The 17,446-nt window shown below is 35.8% G+C and overlaps 1 protein-coding gene across 8 annotated transcripts in view; it reads left to right on the plus strand.

Annotated features, from left to right (window-relative positions):
* VPS13D (vacuolar protein sorting 13 homolog D) overlaps positions 1–17,446 on the plus strand; it is a 109,496-nt gene that overhangs the window by 36,569 nt on the left and 55,481 nt on the right. For 6 of the 8 annotated variants that reach the window (XR_007507343.1, XM_049811046.1, XM_049811092.1 and 3 more), the window contains 18 exons: positions 12–237; positions 1,090–1,164; positions 1,883–2,089; positions 2,579–2,668; positions 3,681–3,821; positions 5,066–5,188; positions 5,757–5,831; positions 8,234–8,339; positions 8,684–8,836; positions 9,472–9,607; positions 10,606–10,653; positions 11,419–11,569; positions 12,205–12,415; positions 13,547–13,794; positions 14,472–14,663; positions 15,275–15,401; positions 16,297–16,439; positions 17,304–17,434. Coding sequence is in view for 7 of the 8 variants with exons in the window: in XM_049811046.1 (XP_049667003.1) it covers positions 12–237; positions 1,090–1,164; positions 1,883–2,089; positions 2,579–2,668; positions 3,681–3,821; positions 5,066–5,188; positions 5,757–5,831; positions 8,234–8,339; positions 8,684–8,836; positions 9,472–9,607; positions 10,606–10,653; positions 11,419–11,569; positions 12,205–12,415; positions 13,547–13,794; positions 14,472–14,663; positions 15,275–15,401; positions 16,297–16,439; positions 17,304–17,434 (2,583 nt within the window). In the remaining variant the exon portion in view is untranslated. The remainder of the gene's footprint in view (positions 1–11; positions 238–1,089; positions 1,165–1,882; positions 2,090–2,578; positions 2,669–3,680; positions 3,822–5,065; positions 5,189–5,756; positions 5,832–8,233; positions 8,340–8,683; positions 8,837–9,471; positions 9,608–10,605; positions 10,654–11,418; positions 11,570–12,204; positions 12,416–13,546; positions 13,795–14,471; positions 14,664–15,274; positions 15,402–16,296; positions 16,440–17,303; positions 17,435–17,446) is intronic. The other 2 variants (XM_049811075.1, XM_049811084.1) reach the window with 1 other exon arrangement.

A 17,446-nucleotide genomic window follows, 5' to 3' on the forward strand; every position in this document is an offset into this window, starting at 1 on the left:
TTTTCATTTAGATTCAGTTGCAAGCACTGGATATCAGACTGTCCTACAATGATGTTCAACTGTTCTTGGCAATTGCAAAGTCAATTCCTCAACAGACTAGTGCAGCTATGCCTGACTCAACTGTATCAATTGCTGAAAATACTGCTAATCCTCCCAGTTTAGCACTGGTGAATGAGACTTCCTCCTTGACACATGAAGACAGAGATATATCCAAACGTGTGTTGGATCCTGTTCTTGGTAAGTTTTTTAACTGTTGGAGGAAGCCATGTTTTATATCTAAAGGAGGTTCCTGCAGTGTGAAGCTGGACTATATACTTAACATAAAAGATGTTGATATCTTCATCATGTAAAACCCTTTGTTGCTTTGAATTATCTGATGACAGCATTATACTGATGATACTATTAAAAAAAAGATATTTTTTTTTTGTTTTTTTTCTGCTTGTAGTATGGCAATGCATTGTTTCATAGTAAGTTTTATTTAGCATTGCTTGTCGTTGTAAATCATCATGATAGAGTACTGCTTAGGTAGTAAACTTTTAAAGGGGCAGAGGGGCCACCTCTTCAAACTCATTAAACTGATAGTGAAATGAAAACCATCATAATTACTAGTTATCTCTTCATGTCTAGCAATCTTTTGTTTTGGTGACATTGCTTTTTTACAAACTAAAAATTGTGTGTGGTTGGAACCACTGCCTGACAATAATGAGGAAATACGCACTAGTGCAAAAAGCTTTCTTCTCTGCTACTGCACTTGAGAGTCATGTGGGGAGTTCAAAGTAAATAAATAGTTGTGTTCTGAATGAAGGGTTGGTTTACAAAAAATTTAGTCCCAGCTGAAATTTGTGGAGTACATCGGCTTCCCATAGGAGAGTAGAAGTAGCCTGTATATTCCAGAATGTAAATGTTATGGGTTGGGTGTTTGGTTTTCGGGGTTTTTTTGGTAAAAGCAGTGCTGAATCATGTGCTTTTTCTACACTTGCAATCTTAAACAAACAAAACCCCATTTTTCATACAGATATATCAGTTTTAGAAATGAGAACAAGCAGATAACTGTCAAGGATTTATGATTGGTTAACTGTTCAATTACAGAGGTACAGCTGGCTCGCCTCCAGGAGTTGGGATTCAGTATGGAAGATTGTCGTAAAGCTCTTTTGATCTGCCAAGGTAACCTCAAATATTCTTAGTTGGCCTTGCAGATTGTTCATTTTACCTAACTTGCAATTAAGTAAAAGCTTTTAGATTGTAAGGTAGCTGATGCACAGGCATTATTTCCTTCTCTTCATTACTTTGGCTGTGTGTTGGCGTATAATCTTAAGCATTCTCATTTTTCTGTTCTGCTACTGTGTAGAACCCGCCCCCAAAGATTCTTCTTGCTTTTTGGCATGTTGTATGTGAGGCGTTTGAGTCTATTTTTGTTTGGGGGTTTGGGTGGTTGGGTTCTTTTCTTTTATGGTATACCTATTTCTTGCTACTATCCATCTCTTTCTCATATGTTTTCATCTCTCCCTTTTTGAATCATGTATTTCACCCAGTTCTACATGCAATACGTGAAAAGAAGATGAAGCTTTAACACAAGTGATTCTTTTTCTTTAGCACTGTCATGTTTCCCACTTTATTTACAGTCCTTCATAGTATTAATATAGATTTATATTATGTTCCCACTTGGTTTGCAAACTTCAAAACCCATTCCTTATTCTTAGAAAATACTGGTGTATGTATAATCTTCTCATACTTATCTTAGTAAACAGAACACATTCAAGGTACTGTTGATGTTTTGCTATACTTGAGAGAGGGAATTAGTTTGCTTTCGTATGTTTTTTAAATAAGTACATTTAATTGAGAAAGTAGATGAAGATTGATTGGTTGTTTGGTTTTATCTAAGGTGACTTGAAAAAAGCAGCAAGTTGGTTATTTAAGAATGCTGAACCTTTGAAATCCATTTCCCTGACTCCTTCTGGTCGAGATAGCCAAGGGATTGTGCCTTTTCAGTTCATCTCTGGAGTGGAAGTAAAAGCAGAAAGTATATGCATTTGCTTTATTGATGACTGCATGGACTGTGATGTTCCCCTTGCTGAGTTAACCTTTTCACGTGAGTATCTTGCTTTGCTGAGTGAGTTGCATAAAATTATTGTCAGTTACTGTGTATGTTCAGCACCATGCTTTAGTTTCTTAGGACTTGTGAAATTTCAGCTGATACTGTTTTGGTGGTGGTGGTGGTGGTTGTTGTGTGTGGTTTTGGTTTAGGGGGTTTGCTGGGTGTTTTTTTTTTAGTTTCTTCGTTTTTATTTGTTTGTTTCAAGTTTTGTTTTTAAGTTTACAGTCTTTGTAGGGTTAAGATTCTGGTTTCCCCTTTATACATCACATAACAAATGGAATCCGTCCTGAGCAGAACCCTAGGGAGGCTCCATGTTGTAGAGCATGGTTGTCTATAAATGTTATTTGAAGAGTATTATGATAGCCTTTTTGTACCATTTCAATTTAAAAGACAAGACAGAATCTTCCATTGCTTAGTTAACAGTTCACGAAATCAGGAGATTTAGTTATTTTGCATTAGTATAACATTCACTTTTTTTTTCAGGTTTGAATTTTCTCCAACATTTGAGAGCCAACCCTGAAGGCTACGCTCATTTTACCCTCTCTGGAGACTATTACAATCGTGAGCTTTCAGGTGAAATACTGCGGGTTTATTGTTTTCTTTATTTAAGTTTAGGAAAACAGCCTTGCCTACTACAGTAGTCTGAAATTCAGCCAGCGTGAAATGCATATAAGGGAATGTGAAAGGCTGACTTTTGTGATCGTGTGTGTGTGTGAGAACATGTGATCCTATATAAGATATCCTAATTTGGTATCAGATGGAGGGATGTGGAAAGTAGAGAGATGGCTGATATGAAAGTTGCACTGAAGTTTTCAGATATAAAAAGTTATCCAAGAACGTGACTGTTACATAACTAGCTGTCTCTGTATTCACTTCTCTTTTTTAGTATTTAATTGTTTTGATGCATTCACTTTGTTACTAATTTCACAAAGGAAAAGCACATGAGGGTAGGCGATTAGGCTGAAGACAATAGATTAACATAAGACAACCATCCTAATTTATATTTTAGATATAAAAAAGAAGTTATGCCTCAATATAGGTCAGACACTGACAAAAGAAATAATCTAGTTGTGTGTTTTCTCTGAATTGAGAAACTAATTTTTCTGTTATAAAATTGATGACAACAATCTTAGGAATTATCTGTCAATAACAAGGTAGGTTTTGTTTTTAAAAATATGTAGGGCATTTTTCTTAAATAGCTTTTAGACCTTTGTCTTTTGTGATATTGAATAGTAGACCAACTTATGTATAATTGTGTGAAAATAATTTTCAAAACTATTTCAGAGAACTTAGTTCCAGCTAACTTCAATATGAAGATGTAATTGCCTTCTAATGCTTCCCTTGGAATTAAGATATTTCTGCAAGACCCTACATACAGTATACACTGGTTCAAATGGAGGAGCTGGAGCAACTTTGTATTAGCTAGAAAATTAAATCTGTAGGCTTACAAGTTCATCTTGAATGCAGATTGAAAGTAAAGGATCTCATTATTAAAGCTGCATTATTAAATACGTAGGTATGTAAACAGAATTCCAATGTGGCCTTCAGATGTGTAATACATGTGACGTTTTCTGTTTGTTCTCAGGCTGGGAGCCATTTATTGAGCCATGGCCATGTTCAGTTTCTTGGCAACAACAAGCTTCGAGCCGCCTCCACCCTTCCCGACTCAAGCTGGAAGTAAAAGCTAAACACCGTTTGGATATAAACATTACTTCTGTCTTCATAGGTATGTAGGAGTATTCCCTGAGAGCATCACTATACAGTCTAATGGTCAGTGGACTGAAAATGACAGACATTTCTAATTGAGTCCTGCTGGTGTCCCATAGATGGAGGGAGGGAGATTTGGCACAAGTCCCTACGCACTTCACATGATATTGTACGCAGGTGTGCGTTTAGGCAGCCTGTATTTTATCAGATATTGTGAAAGTGTAAAGACATGAGCTACATATTTTAGAGGTTAGTAGGAATTCTTTCTCTGGTCATGTGAGTTCTATAAAATTCATATGTTATTTGAAATTTATTTTTAATCAGAAACAGGCTTTTATCTAAAGCTTTCCATACTTTACAGTACTTAAAAATATTTTGATCAGCTCGTCATTTTTCAGTACATTGACAGGTGTAGTGGGGAGCTACTTATTTCAGTTCTGCAGTCTTTGAAAACCTGAGCAGTCAGTTCCCACTCCAGGAAGTCAAAATAGTTTGTTCATCATTAACTCAAACTTCATGTAAGCTTGTGTGTTGTGAGACTATGATTGTGTGCATTTCCCAGAAATATTGTTGCTTATTCTGTATGCAAATCTGAATAATTTGGTGGTCATAATAAAAAACTGTAAATGACTGAGCTTGCAAATGTAACAGGAGAGCCTTCCTTGTTCCTTGAATATTTGTTCCTTTCTCCTCCAAGGCCTGTGGGGTTGGCAGAAAGAGGCAGCCAGGATGGGAGGAAAAGCAGCAAATCGATGATTCCTAAGAGTTCCCATCATGCTTTTAATACTAGTGATAACAAGTAGTAAGGCTAGTTTATGATTTATACTGTGCCAGGGGACTCCATTGGTGTCTTGATATTTATGCAGGAATGTGCATGTACCTCTTAAAAAGAAAAAAAAATAATTAGAAACTGCTTCTAACATGAAAATATTTAAGGTTAATTGCCTCCTCAGGGAGAGCTGTTACATTGCCGCAGGAGTATCTTAAGAACATGGAATTCCACTGAAAGTTAAAAAAACCCCAAACAAACAAACAAAACCACCAAAATACTTAAGAATATAAAAATATTTGGTTTTGAAGATGCTGCTGTGATTTCATGAGCTGTTGTTTGTCTTCTATAAGTGGCTCATAGAAAAAGCAGTGAAGTAAAACTTCTGCCATGAAAGTGGAATAACTTTAGTGTTATGAATTTAACATACTTTTCAATTACTTTGTTTACTGCCACTTTGGAGACATTTACTGTCTGTGCTTTTGTTCCTCTAGAACAATACACATGTACCAAACAGTCATGGATGGAAGATTACTGTAAACAAGAGAAAGAAGTGAATGTAATCAGTTCAGAAGACTGGATGGGTTCTTCGGTGGATCCACCATGTTTTGGGCAGAGTATGATACTCATTAATCTCACTTTATTTGAACTGGTCCTGACATACACAGTCATCTGTCTAATGTATTACAAACATAAGTATTTGGTCTTCATAGCATACAATGAATTGTTAGAGTTATTTGGCAAAAAAGACAAAAATGCTGTTTTCTGTTCAATTGTGTTCAGTTCTTTAAAAACAAAAACCTTTCTGGCTACTTAGTTTTGAGTGAGAACTTTGCACTGCTAGTTCTGCTTCCTTTTTTTGTCACGCTTTCTCAGTTAATGAGTGAGTATCTTGTCAAAGATTTAGGGTGTATGCAGGTCAGAAGTGATCTTTTTCATTCTGTACCCTCAAAGGCCCACATGACTGGGTTTCTCGAAAAAATGCTGTTACATTTGTGAAACAATTCTCTATATGTGGCAGGTCTTTTCAGCTTCTTTTCTCACAGTGTTAAAAACGGGTAGAGACTCATACACTGATTGCATGGTGCCAACTGTCTGTATCTTCCCTGATGCATGATGGGGAAGAGTCTACCTGTATTTGTGTGTTTTTTCTTACCTGCTAACTTTGTCTTTCCTGTCTGCCAGGCCTTCCTCTTGTCTACCTTAGAACTAGGAGTACAGCCAGTTTGACTAACCTAGAGCATCAAATCTATGCTAGAGGTACTGTATAGCAGAGAGAGACAAAAAGGTTTTTTTCTTCTTTGGAAAGCTCTTGTACAATAAATGCTGTGTTGTATATGTGACTTGCTGGTAGGTTGGCCTCTATATTTAAAAAAAAACAATCAAAAACCCCAAAACCAAACAACGTAACAGCTACTTTCCTTTTAGGCTGCTTAACTTAGTATCCTGTCTTACGTTCGTCTCTGGGCTCTTCAGGGAAGAAGGGAGAAGTATAACTAATAACTAATCCTAAGTAGGACGACTTGCCTTTTTGAGGAAGGTTATATGAATTGTTGACTATTCATTGTCCCTTTTCTAGAGAGACAGTAGTGTGTGATTAAAAATAGCATAATAAAATCACAATATTTTATTTTATATTCTAAAAATATCCACAGTATGTTCAATATACATACTTAACACTTGATTCAGCATGTATATTTAGCTACTTAAAACCTTAAGATGCTTTCAGAAGGAGCAATCTGTTTTCAATAAGACTTAGGAAATAAGGCATTCCTAATAAATACCTTGTTAATTTGTTCTATATTTGACAGTACAGTGTTTGGGCAAAACCATCCAGTTTAAAGTAAGATTTTGTTTAAATTTTTTACCTTATGGAAGACAAAACAGCACACTTGATAAATATGTTGCCCCTGTAGAAAAGTTGCTGAATGGGAGGACAGAAAGCTTTCGATAAATCTACATCTGTGGCCTGTTCAGACGGCCCCTTGGAGACATTTTCTCTGAGTGGGTGCAGACAGTTTGTAGATGTTAAAAAAAAATCCCCCAAACCAGAAAATGGTAGGATTTATTTTTCTGAGGTAGTTTTCAAGATGGGTTTTTTTGTGAAAAAATGAAACAATAAAACCTCTGAATATTTATTGCTTGGCTTTTAGTGGGTGTTGCAACTAAATTACTTAAGGAATTGCAAAAAAACCCTCCTTGTAATGGTAGTCTTTATTTTCAGGCAGTAGTCTCGAAATGCAACTTTTACAGTATGTTTTCTTTTGAAAATCAGGCCCCAAAATTCTTTTTTAAAGTCTCAAAAAATAAATTGGCAATTGATTAAGTGCCAGAGTAAAAGTTCATTTGGCTTCTGGTCTGTAATTTTGTAGAACCTGGGATAGCCAAAAAATTGTATAAAGTCAAGCTCAACACTAAAAAGACTGTTTTATTTGCAGTTGGCAAAAGTCACGGTTTTCATTTTCAAGAATTTCATCTTCTTGCCATTTAATTGGACAGAACTTTCTCTGTAAGCTTTAGAGAGATCAGATTTAAGTTTCCACTGACAATGTAAGGTATGTAGGAATTTGTTGTCATTGATTTGGAAGAAAGTTGTATGCGATCATCAGTAAGTCATTCTAAAACATACCTACCTACCCTGCATTACCCCTTCTTGCCTCTGTAAACCTGTGCTTAAATTATTCTTAGTTAGGCACTTTGCGATGGAATGAATGGGTCTTGGAACATGAAGTACTTGAGCTTGCTAGCAGTCAGCCTTTGGAGTGACTGCAGATAAATTCTGTGGAATAGATTTCATTTCTGTCTTACCTTTTCTTTAGCAGCTGATTTATTGTGTGCACCTTCTTTCTACTTCTTTTGTACAGACTGCTATTTAGGTAGCAGTCATTTATCTTCTTTTTTAAGTAAGTTACTGGAATTTGACAGGGTTTTTTTTCTGTCCAAATGTGGTAAGTATTTTCACAGATGTACTGCAGTATGGAAGATGAGAGTAACACTTGTGTGCTTGTTAGTAATGCATACTTGAAAAAAGTCAAACATGGTAGGTGAAGTTTCTTGTTCTGCGGTTTTGCTGTCCCAGCATTTTAACAAATCCGGATTACCTTGGGTTGCATTCAAATTATTTTTTATACTTTGCTTTAGTAGGCTTTATCCTGTATAGGAAAGTATTTCTATACTTGTTCAGTCTTTGAGGATAAAAGTTCCATTTAAAGGGGGTACCAGATAATCCTGTATTCGTTACGTCAAATAGATCATAAATCTTAATTGTAAGTGATTAAGTGTTTAATACTTTATAAGCATTAGAATGTACGTGAAAAGTTACTGATTATGATTGGGTTTTTACTTAGGTTTTCTGCATGTTAGTTATAAACTGGAGGCGTAGTATTTTGCAAGACTTGATAGGAAGAAACAAAAGAACATGTAGCTTAAGCTCAGTTCCTTGGGGGGGGTGATGTAGGGGAAGACTTTCTTTTTGCTTTGTGCCATTTCTGTAGTAGTTACTAAATTTTTTTATTTTTTAAGTAATCTGCTATCCTGTTTCTTCAGTCTGTTTTAATTTAGTGCACGTTGTGGTTCTCCAGCCATTGTGTGTCATCCTACATTAGCATCTGATGAATGCTTCTCTCATAAGCACTTAGACAAATCTTTGTTCTCTTTTATAGCTGAAATGAAGACTCCAAAACGGAGGCAGCCATTTGTCCCATTTGCTCTAAGAAATCATACTGGATGCACTCTGTGGTTTGCTACCCTAACTACAACACCTACCCGGTAAGAAGCTGTTGTGGGATCACTTTGACAATATTTGTCTGGCTTCTCTAACATGTCAGCCAAACCTGGTTGTTTTCAGTGCTTTTGTTTTCTTGCAGAGAAACATAGACAACTCCCAGTCTTTCTTAGATAAGAGGCTTTTCTTTGACAGTGAGATAGTAGGTTTTGTGTGTTGGTTTTTGTTTGGTTTTTTTTCCAAGAGGCCCAACAGAATTTGAAAACCGGTCAGATGCATTCCTGATGTATATGTGCAGGACTTCTAAAGACTGAGGCAGACTAAAAAGCACTTGTTACCTGAAGTAGTCATTTTGTCAGTCTGTAAAATGATGTGATTCTCTTCACAGGGCTGCACTGTCTCACAGTGGGAGTCCAGGTGTTGTTCCTGAGGAAAATGGGACATTGCTGGATGATGCCCATAATGTCAGTGAATGGCAAGAAGTTATCACTGGGGAAGAAATTCCATTTGAATTTGAAGCCAGAGGGAAACTCAGGCACAGGTGAATGGACCAGGCTGAGAGATGTGTTTTGACACGCTCATATATGGAACTCATAGGATCATAGTTGTGAGGACACTAGCAGATTTTAAAAAGTGGACATTTTTTTAAAATCTCTTGTTAATGTTTTGTTTTTAAATATTTAAACTCACGTATAGAGTGAAATTATCAGTTATCTAGTAAGCAGCATGTATTTGCTATTAGTGGCAGCCATTCCTAGATGTGAGTTGGATCATTATAAGCTCTTAGAAAGACTTAGGGTCCTCAATTACAAGTCATATGTCCTTTATTCTAAAGGTCTTGGGAGGTGAGGGGAGGTGTTGGTTGTTGAGCATAAGTATTATCAGTGTTAAGAACTAGAAGAACTTGTTAACAAACATATAGCATGCTTTTATTTTTGCTTATATGACATAGTTGTACTTCTGTATGTTCATAAGGGAAGGTGGAACAATTGAACAGATGTAAAAGCAGGTCTGTCTTTATCTGTGAAATGGAAAAACTCTTGAGACTTTTTTTTTTTTTAATGCTTCAGTGAGTTTCTTTTTTCAGAATGCAGAGGATGTTCTTGGTTTGAACTGTTTGGCATTTACACTGTATAATACTGCTTAATAGTAATTTAACTTGATCTCACCTGGTAGGAACACACATGATCTAAGAATTCATCAGTTGCAAGTGAGAGTAAATGGCTGGGAAGAAGTCAGTCCCGTATCTGTAGACAAAGTTGGAACGTTTTTCCGATATGCTGCACCAGATAAGAACTCATCCTCTTCTACTGTAAGTTCTGATTTTGAGTGTTAGTTTTAATAGAATATGTAATTTGAGATCTCCAAGGTTCTGATCTTAAAGCAGCTGCTGTATGAGATTGTCCTCTTTCCAGTTAGCTTGGATTGGGAGAGTTTGGAGATGCTGGGTTGCTAACTGGCAATTTTATGCATAATGAAAACACAAACAGAGTAGTCAGCAGTTAGTCTGTGCTTAGCAGTCAGAGCTTCCAATGACAGAACTAATGTATTAGTGACAGTGTCATGGACTCAAGGAGATTGAGCTTTAAATCAGCACAGCATTTCAGCAGCTATTTTTATTTCTTCCACTGCAGGAATGCTTTTCATGTGTTTAATTTACTTAAAATAAACAACACTGGCAATTTCCTGTAAGCCTAGAGATTGTTGAAATATGTTCCTGCTTAGACAAAATATTCTTGTCATGAAGGAAAAATGTAATTGTAATAATCAGCAGGCTGACGGTTGTTGAGACTCAATGATAAAAATCATCTTGTGGATTTCTAAACTAGCTAAGTTTTGAGACTAGCTACTGAAAATTATTGAGCGCTGGAGAAATTGAAGTTGAGATCTTTTTGGTATAAAACAGAATTAGAATTTAGTTTCATGATACTACCGACAAGAGCCAGTAGTCTCGAACCGTTTCTGATATTTTCATATTGAAGCATAAAAAGCATCACCTCTTTCTCTAACTTGATTCTTGAAGGAAGAGGATGCAAATTAATGAGAATTGTTGTTCAGGCACATCTTCTGTAGCTTTTTTCCTTCCCCCCCCCAATCTTCTTCCCTCAGCTTAATTTCTTTTTAAAGCACTATTACAAACAGGTTTTGCTGATATAGTTCTGACATGTTTTCCAAGCTGTATTGAAGATCAGAAACACAAAGTGATGAAAGTATGTAGTTTATTCTTCTATAGTAATGTTCTGTATTACAACTGAGTGTAATATCTTAAAAGTTGAGCAACTTTAACTTTCCTGTTTATTTTTCTCCCAGCTTGGAAGCCCCATAAGTAGAACAAATATAATACATCCACAAGTCTACGTGAGTATATATTTTCATTTTTTGAGAGCGAAGCTACTTAAATAAGACTAGCATAATTCTACAAGTTAACTGACTTTTCCGTCCTTCTAGAACTTTTTCAATAGAAAGGAAACAGAAGTCAAGCAAACAATACAAACTTTCAAATCAGAACAAATATTTAACATGACTTACCATTTCTCACCAGTGTAAATGGTTGTTTGAAGAATGAGTCTTAAATTTCAGTATGTGAATTCCAGCATGTGAGCCCATACGAAATGTGGTTTTCAGAAGTGGTAATGACTTTGTATAATGTAGGAGATAAAACACTACAGTGGAAGGGCAGGTAGGAGTGAAAAAAGTAGGAATATTCTAAGAAAGCTCCACCTTATTTTTTTAGTTTTGACAAATAGGAATGATGAGTGACTGTTAATTATATGAGGCTTAGAATTCAAACTGTGAATTTATAAAATAAAGTAATAGTGCAGTAGTGTATAAAGTGTTCTTCTAGGATCTGTATTGCTATTACTTGAACTTGCATCATTTTGAAAAAGGTAATGGAGTCAGTAGTATTTAGAATTGCTTTTTCATAGTTAATTTTACAGTGTTTTGAGGAGGAGGTACAGGATTATAAATCATTATTGTGAAACTGTATAACTTAGGTGTTGCATGTGGTCGGACTCAGTTGGCAAAGTTTTTACTCCAGCAGTTACTGCTTAAAAATTGAGGTGTCCCTCTTCTAGATATAATCATTACCTGAGCTTTTTAATGCTTTTAAATATCTTCCAGTTTTCTTCATTGCCTCCAGTTCGTGTGGTATTTGAAGTTACCATGGAAGGTAGCGCTCGGAAAGTGATAACAGTGCGCTCAGCCTTGATTGTGAAGAACAAGCTGGAAACACCAATGGAACTAAGACTAGATAGTCCTTCTGCTCCTGACAGTAAGCATTGTATATTCCTTCCATACTATGGGGAATCTTTAGCTTCCTCCCCAAGAAGATTCACCACTGTCTCTAATGGTTGCAACAAAGTAGTCCTCCCTGGAGTGAAAATGGGTAATGTTAAGATGAAAATGATCAGCAAGGTAAGCTAGAGAACCCAGTAGGATATTTGCTTATTTTTCAGGTAAACAGGGAAAGCTGAAACTCTGCAAGGACTTGCTTCCTGTATGTAGCAAGTTGTACCTTTTAGCAGTAGTCCAGAAAGTTTCAGGTGTTAGTATGCAAAGGTGCAGTCTAGAAATGTAGTGATATGCTGGTAACATACCCAAATGTAGTGAGTGAGATCTTTTTGAAATAAGTATTTTCACTAAAGCATCCAAGGAAAAAGAATTTGAATTTCAGCAAGTTTTTAGTCTTTTGCCAGTTTCAGATTTACACACCTAAATTTGTCTGCTGCCAGATTGTTATTAGGATTTAAATCAACAGGTTGGTGTTTGAAACATACATAAAGTAGCTAGTGTTTTATGTTAAAACAAAACTTGTTTCTTCATAATTTGAGACTTAATATTTGAAAATTTTATGCTTTTCAGTAAAGGGGCCTGTTTTGATATATGTATTTTCTTCTCTGGTTGCAGAACCTGTAGTTCTTCCAGCAGTTATGCCAGGAGATTCCTTTGCTATTCCATTACATCTTACATCTTGGCGTTTGCAAGCCAGGCCAAAAGGAATGGGAGTCTTTTTCTGTAAGGCTCCAATTCATTGGACTAATGTTCAGAAGACAGCAGAAGTATGCAGCAGCAAGCGAGAGTGTCATTCAATGGAGTCTGAAAATAGCCGATTTTTTAGGTAATTAAAAACCTAATTATTTTTCTGTAAGCTGTGTTCTTTTTCTGGTAAATGAAATACTGTGAAAGTAAGTAACAGGAAAGAAAATACTTAGAGATGAAAGCTTTTGCAGTTTAATGGGATGTTTTGTTTGGTCTGTTGAATAATGAGAAAGCATTGAAGCATAACTGCTATATTTCTGCAGGGCTCCTTGAAGCCCCTTTGACAGTGTCTGTTAGCAAATGTCTGAGAATACAAAGTAAGCACACTATTAATGTTTATTGTAAAAAAGAAAAGGTTAGATAATAGAATGTGGACTTGAGTTAAAATATCTCGTCTGTCTTGCTGAGAATAATGAGTGGTTTGCCATAGTGTGTTCGCAAATACTCATTCCCTGAATGTCCTGTACTCTGTTCTAAGCCCAAAAATGTCACTGCATAGTGAGGACTTAATGGAATTTTGTAGTTATGTGATATGATGGATTTAGGGATGCTCTCAATTTATGAAATACTAGAGTAGAGATTATGGAAGTTGTTTCAGGAAATGACCCTTGCATACTATATAGTTACCACTGTCTGTCAGTTCTGTAGTTTGCCGCTTAATATGCGGGTTTTGAACATATCGGAGGGAGGAAAATTAACAAATTATTTAAAATGAAGGTTTATATACTCAATTTTTTACCTTAACTAATGAAAAACTGAAGTGTCTTGTGACCAAAGCAAGGATATATCTACTGGGAAGAAGGACACATTCAGCATTTAAGTTTAAGAACACGCTTATAGTTTAATAGTTAAAACATCTTTTTAATAATAGTTGATAACATGTTTCTGCAAGTTTATGGAAGTTGCTTTTAAATTTTGTAAACTGTAAAAGTAATTTTATGTTAGGTCTCTGAACAGATGAGGGGTTTTTGAGTGATTAAATTAACTCTTTGATTAAAATCGGGAAACTCCTGTTGTCTTTATAGTAGGCATAAATGCAAAATACCTTATAATCAAACTCTAAAGTGATTATATGGAGAACAATTCTAAATGCCGTTTTTGCTATCAGTCCTGAAGTTACAGCATGTTGTGGGATTTAGTGCAATGCACAAAGACAGGGTTCAATTATTCCATCAAGTTCATTGACTTCTCACATACGTTGCCTTCACAGGTTTTGTGTGGCTATAAAGAAAGAAAATTACCCGGATTACATGCCTTCCAACATATTTTCTGACAGCGCTAAACAGATTTTCAGACAGCCTGGGCATACTATTTATCTATTGCCTACAGTGGTAATCTGTAACTTGCTACCCTGTGAACTCGAGTTCTATGTTAAAGGAATGCCGATTAATGGGACGTTAAAACCTGGCAAAGAGGCAGCATTGCACACAGCTGATACATCTCAGAACATTGAGCTTGGTAAGGTTCTTTTTCAGATACCACTTTCTGATCCTCGTAGAGGAGTACCTCAATATAACTGTTTCTTGTACAAGGCACTATCGTGCAAGAATGGAAAAAAAGAAAAATGGAAAGCATTTATATGATTATTTCATTGGGTTGCAAGGCTTCTTATAGGTAATAACCAAGTGCATGCATCCAAAAAAAATACTAATCTTGCCATCATTTCCCCCAAGTCTGTCAGCTGTCTTGGTCTGTTCCTTATTCGTCTTTTCTCGTTTTCCCAAGAGTGGAAACAGTAGAAACTGGAGAGAACAGTGATAAAGAAGGGAATAAATCAAATAAGTTCCCAGCGCTTTGGGTGGTTTTGCTGTTTTCTTTCTGACAGAAAAAGTTGGTGTTGAGAGTATGTATGGAATTATTCAACACTGGCTGGACTTCTGATGCCTAAGGCAGTAGTTAGCCCTAAGCAGTGTTCTTTACAGAATTTTTTTTTGCTGCTTGTGACTCAAATTGAGGCATTTCTTCATGAGGTCTGAGGTTACGACACTGGGCAGATTTAAAAGTTAATCTGGATAAGCTATATGAAATATTCAGAAAGATAAGCCATATGAAACACCAACCTGTATGCTTATCAGAAACTAGTGTTTCTGTGTGGGTAATGTTTGGTTTTCATTTGTTTTCTTTTGTTTTCATAGGGGTATTGCTAGAAAATTTCCCAATCTGCAAAGAGCTGTTGATTCCTCCCGGGACACAAAACTATATGGTACGGATGCGATTGTATGATGTCAACAAACGACTGCTAAATTTGACCATAAGGATTGTATGTCGTGCTGAAGGTTCTCTGAAAATACTAATTTCAGCACCATATTGGTTAATCAACAAAACAGGTAAGTTTACAGTATTTTCTTTCATGGCTGTAACCATGAACTGGGAAATAAAGATTTCATGCAGTGTTCTGATTTGCTTTCTAGCCAAATAGGGCTTTTAAACACTACTTAAGAGGAATTAAAGCTGCAGAAATTTCGTTATTAATTTTTTTTTTACAGTGCCAGCAGCTATTGTTTGATGAATGTTACAGTAGGTAACTTAGACATTTTAGTTGCTATATTGCAGATTTTCAGACATGAGCTATTGTACGTCTAAATAAATCATAGATCAGATAACTGTTAAAATTGTGGTTTTCAAAAACTGAAATGCCTTGAGACAGCAACAGGTCTAAATTGCAGTTATTCTATGTTAATATCCATTGGCACTTTCAGAGCCACAAGAACTACTTTTCTGCATGGACCAGATTCCGTGGCTCGTAGCTGTTAATAGGTCTAGCTGTTAAACAGGTTAGAGAATGAGAGGGAAAATGCATGCAGACTACTAATGGCTGATATTACAACTGAAATATTTTAGGTTGTTCCTTAATTTGAAGTAGTTTTTACCATTCTCTTTTTAATTTGTGCAAAGGTGAAGTGTAGTTTGACACTCCATTTTTTGTATTTACTTAAAGGATTACCACTTATCTTCAGACAAGATAATGCCAAAACAGATGCTGCAGGTCAGTTTGAAGAGCACGAGCTTGCTAGAAGCCTCAGCCCACTTCTATTCTGTTATGCTGATAAAGAACAGCCAAACTTGTAAGTAACACCACAAGAAGAGGAGACAGGAGGAACCTTACAAAGTATGAAAGTAATTCACAGAGGATTGGGCGCTGTTGTATTAGTATGAATATCATGTAGGAAAAGTCAGTCCCTATTAAGATGATATACTATGTTTTAAAGTTTCTAAATACTGAAATAAGCATATTGGATCTTTAGAAATTTCCTACTGAAAACTCCTTGGTTGGCTGATTCTGTTGCGTCTGCACGCTGCATTGGTTTTATGTGTTTTGAACTCATGCTTCTTTTGTAAGAAAATCAAGAACTTTTTTGATGAGACTTACCAAGTTGTGTAAATTACTTTGTTACCACTAAAAACACTCCAAACCCCTAATCCTAAACTTTGAATGTTAATAGAGAATTAGTAGCAGTCACTTAGTGGGAAGTAGGAATGCAGTAGAGCTGTTGGGTTTCTGATGTGAAACTTTCAGCTACTTTGGCATCACGGAGAGAACTTGCTTTTTCCATGAAAATAAGAAATAAGAACACAATTTGAAGTAAATTTATCTGAAATGTTCTGGGATTTTTGCTCAAAAGGTCAACAGTTAAATTTATCACAAAAATTTATTCCATATTACTTTTTTTGTTTTCTTTTTCGAAGAAAAAAGACAGACAAATGTTGTGGTTAATCAGTCTGAAAATTACCAAGCCTTTTACAAGAAATGGTCGCTGAATCTTGACCAATATGTTAAAAATGCTTATGGCAGAAAAGCAGAATGAATTACTCAGAAAATGTATCATGGCTTCCAATGCTTTTATGTTAAAACACAGGTGTTCTTTTTGTACCTGGGTATGTGTTTGATCATCAGCATTGTGTTGATACCTGATCCTGTATTTAAATCAGTAAATCTTTGTGTTCTTTTCTTACCCTTAGTTGTACAATGCGGGTTGGAAAAGGAATCCATCCTGAAGGTATGCCTGGCTGGTGCCAGGGTTTCTCCCTGGATGGTGGTAGTGGTGTCAGAGCCCTTAAAGTGATCCAACATGGAAACCGGCCAGGCCTCATTTATAACATTGGTATGTGTTGATAGGAACATTTGAGAAATACTGTAGAACTTCGTAAGACATGATGTCAGTGACAGGAGAAACAGAAAAATTACAGCAGGGAAACATGTTGTTAAAGGTTTTTGAGGGTTCGGAGAAAATTATTAAACAAAAAGTACTATTCTAAGTATTTTTACATCTTTAATTTGAATTTCATTAGCTTAAAAAACAGTTTTCAGTTATTTCTATTTTTCATATTTCATCATTGAGCATTTAATAACTGCATTTACAAACTGTTCTTTCTGTGTCTTTATTCCCTTTGTATGTTACTTCTAAGTACATTTGAAATCCCACTGCATTACTGTGTGTGATTATTTTGAGTGTCTATTTACTGTAACTGTTAAGCTGTGTGCTGCTTCTGTAGTTTTTGCTTTGTGGTGCCTCTGTGGGTTGGTGTGGAGGAGTGCAGCTTCTGTCTTCTTGCACTCCTAGTGTACATAAAGTACAATTTCCTTGGAAGCTTTTAGTTTTTAATTAAACGAAAGGATAGATTTTCAGAGTTTGGAAGTTACTCCACAGTCATTTTTGAGGAATTTTTCATATGTTTAAAAGTGGAATAATTATTTGCATGGATTTACTTGTGATTGGAAATATTTTTTTTTATCTTCAGTGCTTGTGATCTCTAAATAGTACTTGAGAAACAGAGGGTGACAGATGGCATAAAATTACGTTTACAGTTTAAAATAACATTTCAAAGTATGGCTGTGGTATGGCAGAAACAGTACATCTCAGGAACCCAAGAAAAAGAACTTATGTTATGTGAAATATATTGTGGCAGATGTCTTCTGTTTTCTATTGTAAATAATAGCTTTATTTTTAACTTGTTTTTATTATTAGGTATTGATGTTAAAAAAGGCAGAGGCCGTTATATTGATACGTGCATGGTAACATTTGCACCCCGTTACCTATTAGATAATAAATCAACCTACAAGCTTGCCTTTGTTCAGCGGGAATTTGCCAGAGGTCGGGTAAGATGCTTC

This window comes from Accipiter gentilis, chromosome 1, assembly GCF_929443795.1.
Source record: "Accipiter gentilis chromosome 1, bAccGen1.1, whole genome shotgun sequence".
Classification (NCBI taxonomy): Eukaryota; Metazoa; Chordata; class Aves; order Accipitriformes; family Accipitridae; genus Astur; species Astur gentilis.